This window comes from Cucumis melo, chromosome 9, assembly GCF_025177605.1.
Source record: "Cucumis melo cultivar AY chromosome 9, USDA_Cmelo_AY_1.0, whole genome shotgun sequence".
In the NCBI taxonomy this organism is placed as follows: Eukaryota; Viridiplantae; Streptophyta; class Magnoliopsida; order Cucurbitales; family Cucurbitaceae; genus Cucumis; species Cucumis melo.
The window spans coordinates 20,981,123-20,997,989 of NC_066865.1; the positions used below are offsets into that span (position 1 = coordinate 20,981,123).

General features: G+C 33.8%; 2 protein-coding genes and 2 non-coding genes across 9 annotated transcripts; all 4 read right to left on the reverse strand.

Annotated features, from left to right (window-relative positions):
* Positions 1–45: 45 nt before the first annotated feature.
* LOC103504613 (rRNA 2'-O-methyltransferase fibrillarin 1-like) lies at positions 46–3,822 on the reverse strand. The gene is made up of 7 exons (XM_008468987.3): positions 3,672–3,822; positions 3,150–3,454; positions 2,738–2,833; positions 2,558–2,635; positions 2,303–2,479; positions 565–633; positions 46–472 (listed from the first exon to the last, which is right to left on the reverse strand). Exons 1-7 carry the CDS (start codon positions 3,685–3,687, stop codon positions 296–298), a joined length of 918 nt encoding a protein of 305 aa, XP_008467209.1. The 5' UTR covers positions 3,688–3,822; the 3' UTR covers positions 46–295.
* LOC127151089 (small nucleolar RNA snoR60) lies at positions 760–831 on the reverse strand. The gene has a single exon (XR_007823827.1). It is a non-coding gene; the product is annotated as a small nucleolar RNA snoR60 (small nucleolar RNA).
* LOC127151090 (small nucleolar RNA snoR60) lies at positions 1,766–1,837 on the reverse strand. Its single transcript, XR_007823828.1, has one exon. It is a non-coding gene; the product is annotated as a small nucleolar RNA snoR60 (small nucleolar RNA).
* Positions 3,823–5,492: 1,670 nt separating the features above from the next.
* On the reverse strand, positions 5,493–15,504 carry LOC103504615 (monocopper oxidase-like protein SKS1). 6 transcript variants are annotated; one of them, XM_051089738.1, is made up of 13 exons: positions 15,415–15,504; positions 14,426–14,902; positions 14,162–14,314; positions 13,612–14,063; positions 9,805–9,914; positions 9,426–9,696; positions 9,208–9,346; positions 8,480–8,846; positions 7,530–7,669; positions 7,375–7,441; positions 7,126–7,204; positions 5,886–6,085; positions 5,493–5,770 (listed from the first exon to the last, which is right to left on the reverse strand). In XM_051089738.1, exons 1-13 carry the CDS (start codon positions 15,455–15,457, stop codon positions 5,668–5,670), a joined length of 2,601 nt encoding a protein of 866 aa, XP_050945695.1. In that variant the 5' UTR covers positions 15,458–15,504; the 3' UTR covers positions 5,493–5,667. The 6 variants fall into 6 exon arrangements, 5 of the variants coding, with proteins under 5 accessions (XP_050945695.1, XP_050945694.1, XP_050945696.1 ...); XM_051089737.1 differs by having other exon boundaries at positions 7,304–7,669; XM_051089739.1 differs by having other exon boundaries at positions 7,304–7,669; positions 14,426–14,933; positions 15,415–15,487.
* Between the last annotated feature and the right edge of the window lie 1,363 nt (positions 15,505–16,867).

Genomic DNA, 16,867 nt, shown 5'->3' on the forward strand with positions numbered 1-16,867 from the left:
GAACCAAAATCCAAAACAAATTCTCTGGAAAAACAACAATAATAATTTAACAAATACAACCCCATAAGGTGTAAGCTCCGAGTAAAATGCCAGCATCCAAATTACACATATCTAAGATATAACAAAGCAAAACAAAGAGCAGACATCCCCGTTAACCGATTATCATCAGTCTCCACAAAAATGAAAATTAAACAAAACTTTCTTCAACATGGCCTAGCTTACAACCTATATAAGAGAACCATAAACTACTAGACGATGGATAACAAACAAACTTAACCAAATCCTATTGTGTAAACTAGGCAACAGCCTTTTGTTTCTTTGGCGCCCGATAAATACCGACAACACAGGCATGATCTCGCTCGAATGGTTCAAGAGTTACTTGCTCAGTCGGTTTGAATTGATCTGCTTTCAACTTATTCACCTCACTTGCAAACACTGCCTCTGCTGGAACGGTAGAGTCTATGCAGTTGGCCTACAAAGTTAAATATAAAACAAATCATCTTTGGGTGTATGGGTTATACTATACCATCTTTCACTTTTACCAAAAAGTTGACTGTGACTCACCTTGATTGATATAACAAAATGACCACCGGCTTTTAGAAAATATGAGGCATTAAGAGCCAAAATTCTCGCCTGCATTGAAGGGAGGCTTAAACGCATAAGAAAACACTAGAAGTTCAAGTCAAAAAAGAATTTGCCCAGCCAAAATCCAAATTTGGTAACCAATGAAGGGTTATATCAAAACATGATGTACTTGGTTGCATCAGATACTCGGGTTGTGCATCACTCTAAATGTCTTGAAGGGGAATCCGAGTAATTCATCACATGCTTAGCAAATAGAAAGAGCCTAAAATGTAAAAACGTGGGCAGATAAATAGCATAATGCCCATTTGAACAATACTTGCAGGATGACCAAAAATATGAATGATCAAATTACTAAGTGATAGTATTGATCATAACTGCAATTGGTTAGAGAATAAATAAATAGGTATGTAGTACAATCACATAACTAAACAACAAATAAGTAATAAAGAACCTACATAGAGAATCTAAGCCTCCAGATCTGAACTTACCATATAATAAGATCCAAAGTAGATCACTGTCGCAAATAAATAATGATGCATAAAGTAAGAACAATATAATAGTTGGAAAACTATGAAATGTTTTATAAAGAGGGAAGATTTAGACAGATTAGGTCTTATAGAAAGAGACCACATCTTGAATAACCCACAGAGTGGTTGATATAATTAGATTCATCATCTGATTCCAAAAATAATTAGTAAAGATCATGGCTTTCGAACATACCCAAAAAGAGGTATACGATGGCAGATGTGAGTATGAAAATGTCCTAATGTACAGGTGAGAATAATGGTCTTATGAGTAGTATTGAAGACTCAAATTCAGAATCAATTGCTATAAATGCTGAGAGAACAATAAATGGGGAAAAAATTACTGACTAAAAAACAGATGTTTCCAATCCAACCAACAATGAAATGGCAATGAAAAAAAAATAAGAATAACAAAAAAAGAACTTCAATGAAAGTAGTAGGAAGAATGAAATGTAACTTAAAATCTCCAATCCGATCAGAAGGGGTAAGGGATCTATAACATAAACAAGAATGCTTGATTGGTTTGATAGCATCTATTTGGAATACATTATAAAACAATGAAAAACAAAATTGAGAAAGGAAAACACGGTGAGAAGTATGAGGAAAATATAATTCAGAAATAATCAATGAAGAAATAGAGAGGTGAGCTTTCTGGAAGCATCGGACACTCGAAAGTTGCATCATTCAAGAAGTCTTGAAGGGGAATCCGAGTATTTCGTCATATGCTTAATAATTTGAACCCAAAGGAATTTGAAAAAAAAAAACCCAAGATATATAGTATTTTTTTATAAGAAAAACAGCTTAAGAGAAAATGAAAGACAGAAGACAAAAGGGAAGAGGAAGAAAAGAACTTCCAACACGAAAGCCCAGTAACTCAACTAACTATACCAATGGGAAAACGACAAAAGGGGAAAAAAAAAAGCTTCGAGCCAAGAGTAAAAACCCTAAAGAAAATTACAAAAGATAAACAACAAATCCAATTATATAAAAAACAACAGAGTTGAAAACAATAGCCTAAAAGTGAATTGCATCGCACCTACCACTTCCAAGAAGATTAATCAGATAAAAGGAAAAATAACGGTAAGTACATACTTTCAAAAAAATCATAGAGCCATGCCATCAGTTTCAACAAAAGTGGCGCTTCTAACATACAGAAATAATAAGACCATCCAGAAGAAGCAAAAGAGGTGAACCTGATCTGGCTGAGCAACATCAGAAAATATTACATCCACCATGCCAACCAACATCCGGTACTTGGCTGGGTGTCTGGCATCTTCAATGATGGGTATAACATTAGTGCGCTTCTTTGCCATGTTGACCAAATCTCTGCCACTTCTATGAGAGAATTCCACGGCATACACAATACCAGTCTGCAAACCAAAGCAACAGTTAAGCGCACCATCATTTTATAAAATACTACTACATATACTCTATAACTAACTACTTACAGGGCCAACAACATCAGAGACATGAGATACAGTAGTCCCAGACGCAGCACCAAGATATAACACTCGAGCACCAGGTTTCTACAGTTCAAACATAACAAAAATAATTTTAAAAAAAAAGTACATTTTAAAACGAGGAGACGAGAGATAAGAACATCAAAATCGGGGGTAAGAGGCACATACAATCCATATGTCATCAACACCGCCAAGAACAGCGGCTGCCAACTTCGACCTGAATGGATTCCAAACTCTGTATTCAACTTTTGTTCCATCTTCATTCTGAAATAACGGTATATATAAAGCATTTAGTAAAGTATAGAGCTGCAAACTTGCCAAAATTGCATAAATTTAGGTTATAACAATAAACTATTCGTTAATGATTCCCTTCAACAAAGAGTCAAAAGAATTTACAAGCACTAACTAGATGTTCCAGAAACACCCAAAACAATTTGAAATCATTGTTGCCAACTAGAATATATCAAAGACTTATCTCCGAATTTTCGAAAGGTATGGTTTGCCTCAGACTGTGTAAGAGTAGGATCGAAATAAACAAACAAACATGTCAAAGGCAGATTAAGAGTTGGAAGCAAATCACCTGTACGGCTATTCTCTTCTCGTTATAGACAGATTCACCAACGACCATATTCTTGGTGACAAGGGCATCTTCTTTACCCTTGGCTATGAAAATCCCTTCATGTCTATGGGGTTCAACGACAACTTTGCTCCCACCTTTCATACCACCTCCTCTTCCTCCACCACGGCCTCTTCCTCCTCCGCGACCACCACCGCGGCTCATACCTCTTCCTCCACCACCACCTCTGCCTCCACCGCCACCGCCTCTGCCTCTACCCCTTCCTCCATCACCCCTGCCCCTAAATCCACCACCACCACCACCACGGCCTGCAAATATGTCAACTCATTCAAAACTATTGACCCACATAACGATATGAAGTGAAAAAGGTACCGTCAAAAAATCGAAGTGTATAGAAGCAGATTGAGAAGCAAACACAAATAAATGAACATTACTCTTCAGGGTTAGCAAGAAGGGTTTTGTTGAAAAGCCATGTACAAATAAATTGAAAATAAAAGAAGCGAAAGAAGTGGGTGTTTCTTGCACCTCGAGGAGGTCTCATTTTAGTAAACGAGAAAGAAAAGAGTGAGTGAGCAGCGCGGCGAAACAGAGAGAAGAGCAGAGGAATGGGTTTGAATTGAGGAGAGGGGTTTAAGTAGTGGAGGAAGCTAGGGTTTTCTTTCTCTTTTCTTTTCTTTTTTTAATTTTGGTTTGGATAAATATCTTTCATTTTAAAAACAAAATGCGAAAATTACTTCTTCTTCTTTTTTTCTTTTTTTTTTCTTTTTTTTGTCTTAGGTTTTTTTTTTTTTTTTTTTTTTTACTTTTGTTTAGTCTAACTTTGATTTTTACTAAGTTCTCTTTTTTTAGTTTATTAATTACTTTATAAATTAAATATATATATATATAAGATTTAAAAAAAAATCTTTGGATTATAAATTAAATTGCAAGCTTATATTAGCAATAGACTTGCTTTGGATGTCCGAAAATATTACGGTCAAAATCTCCAGAACACTATTTAATATCGTTAATTTTAAAGAATAGGACAAACTACTTATCACATGTTGATGAGATAAATTTGGACACTTCTTGTAGAAATATTGTTGCATAATTAGACTACACTTTACAAGGTAACGATACCCAACACATACAATTGGATTGTCACTTTGTAAGCAAGAAAATGACTCTTGAATTTTTACTAGTTTGATACGTACCATCTCATCAACAACTAGTCGACGTCTTCATCAAAACCTCTTGAAAAGATGCAACCTTCCGTGATTTATCAAATGAACCCTTAGTTTACATAAACTCTACCTAAATTGTGTAAAAGTTGAAGAAGAGTGACCAAATCATATCAAAAAGCTATCCCACAATAGTTGAAAATTCTGTTACGAAACATACAAAACTTGATCATCAAAACACGAATAAAACAGCTTTTATTTCTTAAATATCTTGCCATTACCAAGGACTAAATGAAGAATCTTTTGAAAATCAATCATAAAGAACAGTTAACAATTCTCATTTGTTAATTATTATTGGTTGATTACATAATATGAACTTTCTCCTTGCCTGATAAAACTCTTCATTGTTGCGATCCATTTCACAGTTTAGAAGTAAATATCAATCAAACTGATTCCAGAATCCCAAAATTATCTTTGTATACAGTGTCTTGTAAAAGCTTATTAGATCTATAATCTATTATTTTTAGATTATGTAGTACTAAAATTTATTAATACCTTTTCTTAGACATCATGTGAGCAACCACGATGAAAGAACAATCACGTCAAATTCTAGGGCTGGAGTTAAAAAAAAGCCTAAAAATACCGTTATAACTAAAGTGTTAGCCAAATTAAACATAATTCAACAAGTTAAAATAATCTATCTTGTTCAAACCTCAACTCTCTTATGTTTGTCGAGGTCAAAAGAAACTTGGAATATCAATAATTCGAAAATAAAAATATCCCTTTTGTCGAACAAGAAAAAATAAAAAATAAAAAGAGACTTGAAGAACATGTTTAGTGGGAAATAACATCAAAAACAAACTCTGGTTCAATTACTTTTTCATTGGGTCCATCAATATTTATCTCAAAAGAAGAAAATAAAGAAAGCATTTGGTTTAGCATTTTCAATACTTACCTTTTCATTGGGTCAATCATAAATCTTGAACCAACAGTTCAATATTCAATCCTACTGCAAACATCATAAAGATTATATCTTCCATGTCGTAAAAAAATTACATTATTGCGACCATATCTGGTATTATAGAAAAGTTGGCCAAATGACTTACTTCTAACATTGCAAGTTCAATAAAGAAGGATCAATTTCACATAACTATGTGTTAATCTTAATCTCGAAAATGTGAAGAAGTGAAGAAGTGAAAATTCACCGATATTAAAGATCAAATGAAGTCTCTACTACATGAACATAAGATACAAAAATATCTATTTATACATACGTCTACATGACATACAATTTCAATAATATCATCTCACCCCACACAATTAGAGTGAACCCTACTACAAAATCATATCAAAACTCTAATTCAATAAAAAATGAGAATGAAACCTAGTAATGCCATGAGTAAAATGTTGCCAGATCTCCACGTCCCTGCGAAATTTGGTCCTCCCGAACTATGTCGATTTTGCCTGACAGGAAAACAAATGAACTGAGAATCAAAATGACATTGAGGGAAAGTACAGTGCAAAATGTAGGATGGAGGTTTTGGGGGAGGGGTTTATAACAAAGTTTGAAGCTACTTACGTCTGTAGGCTCCGTAGGGCACCACAATATAAAACATTTGAAGGGGGAGCCATTTCAGTTTCCCCATTCTCCTCAGGATTGATAATTTTCATGTATGTTTCTTGGCCCAAATACCATTTATCCAGATTTTCTGCTCTTATATTCCATGTTCCAACATTATCGAGCGAAATGAGGATTGCAGTCCAAGACCCCGGATAAACCTAAAAGTACGACACGAATAATACAATAGAATAGTTGTAAGAAACAAAATCAACACTACTACATGGCATGGCAATATTCAATAGTCGTCTAGGTTGACTAAACAACTAAAGAAGACTTCTAAGACATGGCGTAGCAAGTATGGTTAACATTTGGTTAAATTGCATATTTAGTTCTTCTACCTTGCCGCTCATGATACATTCATACATTGATCCATGCACTTAAATTGAGTCATTTTAATGAAATGGCGTGATACAACTTAGATGCTTGTGTCAAAAGAGATTGATATGTAAAGAAAAGAGTATTGGTAAACTTTTCAAATTACAGGAAAGAAAATTAACCATTTAACAGTACAAAGACTAAAAGTCTAAAATGGTATAAGAACAAATTTATGAAATGACACGATATTAAAAAAATATCTAAATCCATACTTCTATATAGTTATATTTCATTTATTTTTAAAATATTTTGCTTTCATTTTTAAAGGGTAAATTATTGAATTACTTCACTTCTCAAATTTTAAGCATGTAGAACATTCTATAAATTAAAATAACAGTGAACCTTTTGTGTATAAGGGGGAAAAAACAATGAGCTTTCAGTGATCCAACCTAATTTCATACTCACAAGTCAAAGGCTAGTTTGTGTACTTTTGATTTAGTGCCTCTATTTCAACATCATTTTAAAATAGTCCACACAATTAACGTATCTTGATATGGGCATCTACAAGGCAGCGTGTCAACAGCAACAACGTAGTGACATATCAATCACTAATGATACCACATTGTCTCTTATTAACTCAAGAATAAGATGAACTAATCACCAGTATTATAAAAGTAAAAAGATACCAATAGAAAATAAATAAACTATGGGAACCAAACTGATAGAAATGGGGGGAAAAACAATACAATACTTAACCTAAGCATTTATTAACATTTAACATTATGGCGTGATGAAGTTCAAATAAAATTAATGGTTGTGGCTTCAATAAGATCCTTAAAGAAATTACTCTCATAGTAGAAGAGAAGGAAAAACCAAAACCAACCTGTGTTGTACAGCGGCTGATTGCATCCCACTTATTGTAGGAACCTCTTTTGTCTTCTGACCAATCACCGTAGCCCATCCTGAGAAGAAGCATCTTTTAAATTTCAAAAACGTTTCAATAAAAGAATGATAATTAAATGTAAGTTGAATGTCCAAAACATTAATGGAAATGGATTCACCCTGCAACAAAGAAGGAATAACCATTCACATGAAAACTCTGCATTGTTGTATCATTGTTCTGAAATACAACCTCAATAAATCCTTTATATGAAGCATTAAGAACTGATCTATCAGCATGTGGTCTCCGGTTAAATGGCCTATCAGGAAAATCAAGCTTGTAAGCTCCTTTCACATTATTCTGGTCAGCAAGCCTGATGGGTATATCGGGATTGACAAATGAGATACCATTAAGGGTAGCTCTAGGCGACCCGCCTATTGTTACCAATGGTGCACTCTCCAATAGATATGTTTGTGTTACAGTTATTTGACCATAGTGAAACGATCCCTGAGGATTAGGACGAGCTCCACTTGCAGTTACATTTTGCCTAACAAAGCCAATTGAGTAACTTGTTACACATTCATAGCCAGAAACATGTTGAAGTGATAAATAATAACTAAGAAGAAGGCTTCTGGTAACAAGGTCCAATGGAAAGCAATCTGGGCAATTACAGCACTAAAAAGTTGGACTTTGATAGATATAGATAATATCACTGTAAAGAAGAAACATGTCCATGTCAGATAAACTTGCAAATACTGGAATTTGACATTGCACCAAAAGTGCAAGATTGCTACATACCATAGAATAGTTAAAACCAAAATAGTTGGCAAACCAAGTTCTTTTGTCCAACCTCAAAACATTTCTTGCAATGCTGATGATAGATCCCGAACTTGTAGAAATTGTTTTATGCTTTATTGATGAATATAGAATCAGTACAATATAATTGAATTGAGTGAAACTCAATTCAATGGCTAGGTCACTCTTTTTCTTCTCTCTCTCAAGAAGTAACAAGCCAATTAATTTCCTCTCAATACACATAACATCCTTTTCCCGCCAAACTACTTATCTATACATGCTCTCGCCGACCTACTAACTAACAGACTAAGTAACAGTCTAGCTTATTACAACTCAGCCCATTCACACGGGTGACTTCCTCTTATTTTTCCTACTATACTGAAATATTATTGGAGGTCTAACAAATGCTCATTGTAAAAGTAATCAGCATTGTATAACGAGTTAAGAACATAAAAATTTGAATGTTCATCATTGTAAAGGTAACCAACCCTCTTGCAAAGCTTTTAATGTTCATCAGTAGCTGATCAGTAGGAACTAAAAGTTTGGCAAGTTAAGAACATACCTTACACTCCTCGCCTGGTTCATGGATCTCTCTTTGTCATACGTATCATTAGGTGGGTCAGGAAGAGGACCTGTTGCCGGTCCTTTAGAATTAGAATAGTGCAAGATGGCAACTCCCGTAACCCTTTCCCAAGTAGATCCATTCACAAACCTAGCACTTGCAACAATGTAGTAATCAGAGCTAGCATTCTGATCCATGGTAACCAAGAACGAATAAGACTGCCCAACATGAATATCAAAATCTGTGAAATTCTGTTGAACTGTGTAATGTCCCTCAGTTTCTACTAGAAGCAGATTATGATTCTGGATTCTAAAGTTCAAACTAGTTGAAATGCCAACATTATGCACACGAAGCCGATAAGTTTTACCTGCACCACATAATGTCAACATCAATCAAAAACCTTAAAGTCGAAAACTACTATTCTGGAGAACACACATGCGACAAAAGCCTGTCGGTGCTTCCAATATAAGCTCACTGCTACATGTTCAAAAGAACAAGGCTACTTGTTTTAACATATCTTAATAGCAAAAAGTTCCTCGTCAGTCATGTCTTCTTTTGTGCATATTATAATGTGATAAATAATCTGATAGAGAGCCCTACTTAAGGTGATTTATGAAAATGATATGTAGTCAAAATTCTATATCAATGTGAGATGGGGAAAAAATCTGAAAAAGGGAGAGTAGAGTCAGAAAAACTACAACAATTTGATAGCTTATATAGAACATTACCAGGGTCCACTGGAACAGATTCGTACTCAATCCCTGCACGAACAAGAGTTGAGTTGTACTGATAAGGTCCCTTTCCATTGATAAGAACTCCATCAGGTATTCCAAGGTCCTTTCCGGCATCAAGTGTAGCCCTTAGTGCCTGAGAGGGAACAAAATTGAACTGCTAGTTATTTTACTTTCATTCACATCATAACATAAAAATCCTTCTCGATACTGACCTTATGATTCTGTGTGTACCAATCACCAATGAGCATTATAATGTCCCCATCTGGTTGTGGAAAAGGAATTGGGATTACTTCCCTGTTATTGAGAATAAAAGGACCAAAACCACCAGATGCCCTCTGAAAGTTCAAAGATGGAAAATAGAAAAAGCTCCCAATTTGATCCTTCACTTGAAACTGATAAGTCCAATTCCACTTTGGAGGAATAGGACAGTTGGTGCCAAGAAGACCATCCTGCCATGAATTACGTCGCATTTGAATTCCAGGCCTGTCAAAACGAACCATCTCCAATCACATAGAAAGCATGCTTAAACACAAAATTCATTGTCATGGGCAAGATGCACACAAAAGTATGCAGTTTCCAAAAGCAACCTACCAAGTCAGAAGAAGATCTTCATCCAAATCATTCCGAACATTAACCGCCACATTGTTATTCGTTGTGGCATTGATGAAGGGACCAGGAAACTTCCCATTAACTGCTATGACCTACAATAAGAATTTATTAAGGAACTCGGTTAACTCACTCAAAATCATATGTGCATTAACAATTTCACATTTACAAAACTTCAAACTCTAACAAAGTGAAAATGTGGTGAAAAGGGCCAATATAAAGTTACAAGTAGAGGAAAATTCAATCGAATCAGAGAAGAATTCAATTAAAAGACACCAGCATAGGCAGTAAGATGCAACCTTTCAAATAAAATAAAATAGAAAAGGAAGATCGCCCTAAAGAACAACGAGGGTGTCTTAAAACTACCAATAAAAGTAAATCAATGAGGCACAGAAAGAATAAAATTTAAAATCACAGTGAGAAACGAGTATCTGTTTTCTCCAGCAGTATTCTCTGTTAATTAATCAAACGACAGTCCTAAAACAAAGATTCTGAAATCAGTTCAAGATTCACTTACAAATCTATAAACACAAGTTCACCCAAACCATCACTTTAGAGATGGCATTAATCTTAAAAATCACTGAAAAGAAACGCCCAAGTCCAAAAAAGGATAAATACATCCACAAGTCAACAACTCAGGAAGTTCCAAATCCATGCGAAAAATCAACAACACCAAACCAAAATCTGGGACGAAACTAACCACCAATAGATTACCAAACAAAGGGAATCGAAATCGAAAGCAGAAACAAACAGCAACCCACAAATCCTCAGTTCCAATCAGAAGCTAGTGTGGTACACAGCATGAAACAAGTGGGAAAAAAAAAAACAGACCTGTTGAGCAATGCCGAGAGGAGAAGCAGTGATGTAAGAGATTCGAAAGTCATAAAAAACATATGGGTCGCCTGCAAAGGTAAAGCTGGGGAAAATGGCAATGAAAATGAGACCGAGGAGAGAGGTAGTTAGAGAAATGGAAGCCATTGTCGTATCCTTGAACCTGCTGCAAACTTCACTAAAAAAGAAGCTTTACGAAGATTTGCATCATACAAAAGCTCAGAGAGAAACAAAATGGAGAGAGAGAAAGAGATGGCCAGTATAGTACTGAAGCTTCTTCTTCAGTAAGAAAATTGAATTTGTGAGTTGCGAGGGGGAAACGAAAGGGAAGGTACGAGAATATGAAAAGCTCATGGCCAAAGTTGTAAATATTCAAATTCCTTGGACGTATATACCATGTGATTAAGAAAGGTATTTATTTCATTACTGAGAGCCTTTATAATCGGCACTTTTAGTCCAAAAGTTAGAGATGATCAAGTGTTGAAAGATTGTGTCTTTGTTTCTTCATATCCATCAATTTCTACCCATGCGTTAGGGAAGTCCATAATAATCGATATACTGAAGATTAAACATCTGGGTGATGCTTTCAATGCTTGCCCAAAGAGATTGTCTGAAGTTGTCGTTGTTGATATTCTCAAAAATCTTAGCTTCGTTCACGAAGGAGACGAATTGCTTCAAGAGGAGAGTAGAGGAGATGGACAGTAGCAAGATATCTATCATTTTCGACCAAATGAATTTAAGAAACTGCATATCAACATTTAATAGTCTAAGTAACACTTAAAAAGTGGGACGACCATTTAAAACTATTATTTAAATTTGAAAACTAAGGGGGCGTTTGGGAGAAGGGTTGGATTATGGGGGTTAGTGTTATGTAATCCAATCCCCGTTTGGGGGAAGGTTTATGTAACCCTAGTTTTAACCCTTCTTCAACACTTATTAACCCTTCTTCAACTTTTCCTCAATCCTTCTTCACAACATTATCATAACACTTTATTCATAACCCTTCCCCCAAACAAATCTTATCATAACACTTCCTCCATAACCCTTCCCCCAAACACATCTTATTATAATCCTTGGTTTATCTTAACACTAGGTTTATCATAACCCTAACTCCCCATAACCCAACTCTTCCCCCAAACGGCCCCTAAAAGTATAGGACTAATGGAAATTTGAATGACCAAAAGTTTATAATTTTACCTTTAAAATATCAATTTCAATGTACAAATTTTAATTTTACATACAGAGTAATGATATTGAGTAACACTTTTAAAAAATTAAAGTTGAAAGTTAGGAAGTTGTAAATTTCACTCTTGTTTTTTCCGTAATATAAACATTCATTTTAATATCTTTATCAACTTCTTAGAGTGGTTTGGTGTATTTTATGGAAATAGTTTATATTTATATTAAATTTGTAAAATTAATTAATAAAAGTTTTAATTATTTAACCGTAAAATAATAATATTAATTAAATTACTAATTATATGTATTTGTAAAATGAGTAAGTTTGATGATGATAGTGACCAATAGAATCAAATTGAGGAGAGAAACAAAAACAAATATATAAGCTTGAAAAGTGGGAAGAAATTGAATCCAACCTAATAGTTTGATAGTGTATTATTTACATTATTGATACAATCCAACATCAACTGTTCCCTAGAAGATTATTCATATAACCCTACATCATAGTTATCAATCACTCTCTTCTACCAATAGAAGATTGGTTTATTGAAATTAACAATTTTTTAGAAAAATTGACGAGTAGTACATCTTTCAAGCATATTTTTGAATAGACAATGTGTTCGAAGACTATAGATGATTATTAATAATAGAAATACACAATTTTTTATCGTTAATAGATAATTATAGAGAACTAATAGATAATCGTAGGAACTATCACTCTTACTAGTAATGATAGAAGGATATATTACTTTTTTTTATCACTTTATAGATGAAAAATATAAGATTATCACTAACTATAAGTGGTAATAACAATAAAGAATACTATGTATCCGTGACAGAAGGTTGATTAGTAAAGTGATAACATTGCAGCATGCTAGGCACTCAGCGAAGGGTAAAGTGGGGATGCACAGTATCTGTACGCTCAGACGATTCATTCTCAATAGCCTTGGCTAAGGGTAAAGTGGAAGAGCTAGTAATGGTCGTATATGAGAAAAAAGCAGTAATGGGAGATGATAAGGACAATTTACGTTGACGAGGCCTAAAAAGAAATTTAGACAAATAGGTGTTGTAATATATATCCACCCATAGTTTAAACTGAAGCACGCAAAAGCAGCAAACTGGAACAATCGTCGTTGTGGCCACTATTGTAGGAACCCACATATTTGCATTATTGTGGTAGTGAATGAAGAAGGTTGCGCTAAACGCCACCACCATGCACACAATGGAGACGAACAACGATGTGAATCCAATAAGCAATCGAGAGGGCAAGGAGTGCAAGAAATCGTGTTCGGCATACCGTGAAGTTAGGATTGACAAGAACACCAAAATAGAGGATGATGAAGAGATCAAACCAACTGCATCTGATATAACAAATATAGTGAACCAAAACTTCCTTCGAAATATAGGAGTGCCTTCACTATCATCACCACCAGGAACTGTGAAAGCTGCTGCAAATATAACTGTGGCAATTAAAGTTGAAACAAGCATGCAAGAGTTTGCCGTATTTCTCATCCACGCCTCGCCATCTTTGCGAAGATCTTGATGCTCTATAGTGAATAACTCTCGTGGTGTCAACTTAAGATGATCATCACATTTGGCCTCTAGTTGGGAAGATAGAACTATCTTTTCCACTTCCTTCATTGTTCAATTTGAAAGCGAATAAGAAAACAAAAGTTTGTGCTAAATTAACCGTCTCAAAAGTCTAAGCTGAAGCTGACACAAATTCTGATAGTAGTACTCATGTAAAATAGTTTGAAGTGTAGGAATTGATAATTAAGTTACCTTATACCAAATTAATTCACGTTGCATTTGAAGGGCTGCTCCTGAGACTCTGTTGAGATGGTTTGGAGCAGCTAGTTTTGCTGCCAAATGTAGAATGTTATATTTTCCTTTGACAGTTGTTCTATATTTTGCAGAAAAGTCCTTAAGGCCACCAATCTCGTATATTAGATTGAACACATCCTCAAGTCGATTCTCAACCGCTACATGAAATATACTTTTACCATCATCGTCTTCTTCCCATACAATATCTGGATATCTACGAATGAGTAAAACCAAAAACTCAACATTTCCTACACTCGCAGCATCATGAAGCAATCTTGAAGGATGCCTTATGAAGTTCAGCATTTGCTTTTTTGGCAACTCATATACAACATGTTTCCATAATGATTCAACTAACTCACGGGCTGATGTCTTCATTATCTCTTCTTCTTTATTGGAGATTCCTTTCACGGCTGTGCAATCAAAGATGAAGCAAAATAAATTGGTCTATATGCCATTAATTGACAAATTAAATGAAGAATAATTTAAAAGGATAAGCGTATAAACTAACAATTGATGCAGTTTTTCCAAAAGTTTAGCTGATCTCCACTATCGATTGCTGACGGTTTTCTAGCCATGACATGCAATGCTGTCTCGTTGTTATTTTTTGTGTCGTTCTTAGTAGCCAAAGTTGTATCATGTTCCAAGATTTCTAAACTTATATCTGTAAAGAACAAGTTAAAAATAAATCTGTTAATATCTCATCAATTTGATAACCACACGTGTGATTTGGTTTTCTGTGTGTATATGTATGATAATGAAGAAGTTGATTTACCAAAAAAGTCACTATGTATGGTGGCAATAAGAAGCTCGATCTTTTCTTGGGAGGTTAGCTCAGTGAGTTTAGTGACAGACAAGAGATATAAAGCCATGGGTTTACATTTGTAAGAGACTGCCATGAAAAGAGGAGTAACATTCCCAAAGCCACGAATAAGTGGAAGATCCTCGTTCTTCTCCACCATCAGCTCAGCAATTCTTACAACTCCAGAAGCAGCAGCAAAGCACAAGGCAGTATTTCCATGTCTGTTTTTCTTACCAACTTCCTCTTTGCTCATTTTTCTTACAAGCTCTTCCACAAAATTAATGTGCTTGGCTCCAGCAGCAATATGAAGAGCTGTCTCCTTGTCTCTCGTTATTGAAGCACTTAACAATGATTGATTCCGGTCCAAAATATATAGAGCATTATCCCAATCACCCTCGAGTGCAGTTCGATACAGATTAATCCTTTCTTCAAGATTTTCTTTTCTTTCCCCTTAATTAATTAAAATCATATCATTACTCACCTGTAATAGGATTTTATCATAGATAAAAACTATATAGAATTTGATAGTTTATCACTAAAATCCTATCAATTCAAACATTTTTTTTTATATATAGACCACTTCTACGTTTTATCATCATGTAAGATTTGATATAATTAAATTTTGGAAATACATACTCTCTATTTGAGAAAATTGTAAAATCTTAATCTTAGTACTACCCGAGAGAGAAAAAACAACCGATAACAGAGAAAAAGCTAGATTAATGTCAGAGCTTAAGAAAACCAAAGCAATAATCGAAGTCCGAACTGAACTCCGTTGAACCCAAATCCACTGGATTGGTTTCAAAAGAGAAGACTTTTAAATAATAATAACAATAAAAAGACGACGACATGGACGAGTTCATGGTTCGGTTTTGGTTAAAGCTTAACCGAGAGCTGAACCACATGCCCACAGAGAGGAGAAAGAAAAATGGTTGGTACGTTGCAATTAGAAATTTACATACTTTGTTGCAAAACATGGACGACAGTCCGCGGCAAAGGGTTCATTGTTATTCCTCCGGCTCCTTAATTTCAAGAAGGATGAATATTTAAGCCTACGAACACACCAAAAATATATATATATATATTGCGTAATTGTAAATCATAAAATTAATTAACTAATTAAGAACATGGCAAAAACTAGGAAATTTTCTTGGTCAATTCTTAATTAATTAATTAAGAACATGGGAAAAACTAGAAAATTTTCTTGGTCAATTCTTAATTAATTAATTGAGAACATGGGAAAAACTAGAAAATTTTCTTGGTCAATTCTTAATTAATTAATTAAGAACATGGCAAAAACTAGGAAATTTTCTTGTCAATTCTTGAAATAAAAAATCAAATACTCTTCACCTGTTAAACTATAAGCTGTTCAATTCACTCCAACTTGAACAAATATAATTGATATTATGAATTTGTTGCTATAGTTATCATTATATCATGTATGGGGTAATTGTAATGGCACTTTAAACCTTTGGGTAATATAACTAATTATAGTTTTGTTACAAATCTTTGCAAAATCACTTTAAACCTTTTAATTTTCTCTTTAAATCGTTTAGTGAGTTATACAAATTGAAGATGGATAGCAATCCAGGTTTTTTCACTTGCTTTTTCTTCAATTGTCATTTTCTATTTTTTTTTTTTTTCTTTTCTCTAGTTTTTCATTGGGTGATTTTTCTTTTTCTATAATTTTATGTTAAATATATTTGTAGTATTATTTATTTAGAATTATCTCAGATTTGGGGAATTGCTTTACTATTAAATTGCCAGTTGCTTTAATGTAAAAAAAATAAAAAAGAGAGAGAGAGAGAGAGAGAGAGAGAGAGAGAGAGAGAGAGAAAAGAAATTTTATAGGGTAAACAATTTTCAATTTTCTCAACTCAAAATTAGTGGCCAACTTGTGAGTCATTGACTTCAGAATATCCAATTTTGCAGTCTTTTTTTAACATATTTTTAATTTCAAAACATATTAACAACATTTTTTTTAGAAAAATGATAAATATTTAAGAGTTTAAATTAGATTTTTTTTTTAATGCAGAAGGCAGAATAATAAGAGTTTAAATTACGGGGGTGTTTATAACAAAATATTTGTTAGGTTAATTTAACCAAGCTTAATTTAATAACCAAAATAACATTATGAAAAATATAGACAAACCACCTCTAAATAATAGGATTGTTGAAATTACCACTAATTGTTAATTTAATCAAATAGTCTTTATAATTTTTTAATTGTTGTAATAAATTTATGGTAGTTTGTTAAAATGTTACCATTTTTTTTATTGAATTGACATTCCTTAGATATTTAAGTTAATTAACAAAATACATTGATGTTGTGATTGATATTAAAATTTTAATTTTACAAGAAATTAAAATTTTAGTAATGTAATTGTACCAAATTTATAACTTAAAAGTAAGCTA

What these genes read in the sequence shown, in the direction of transcription:
- LOC103504613 (XM_008468987.3), bottom strand. An exon ending in TCTCTGATGTTGTTGGCCCT is followed by an intron (nt 2,480 to 2,557) that starts GTAAGTAGTTAG and finishes TTTGGTTTGCAG; the next exon opens with ACTGGTATTGTGTATGCCGT. An exon ending in ATGTTGCTCAGCCAGATCAG is followed by an intron (nt 634 to 2,302) that starts GTTCACCTCTTT and finishes CCTTCAATGCAG; the next exon opens with GCGAGAATTTTGGCTCTTAA.
- LOC103504615 (XM_051089737.1), bottom strand. Translation starts at nt 15,457, where the DNA reads ATGAACCCTTTGCCGCGGACTGTCGTCCATGTTTTGCAACAAA. An exon ending in GGTACACACAGAATCATAAG is followed by an intron (nt 9,347 to 9,425) that starts GTCAGTATCGAG and finishes GTTCCCTCTCAG; the next exon opens with GCACTAAGGGCTACACTTGA. An exon ending in TCAGCCGCTGTACAACACAG is followed by an intron (nt 6,086 to 7,125) that starts GTTGGTTTTGGT and finishes TCGTACTTTTAG; the next exon opens with GTTTATCCGGGGTCTTGGAC.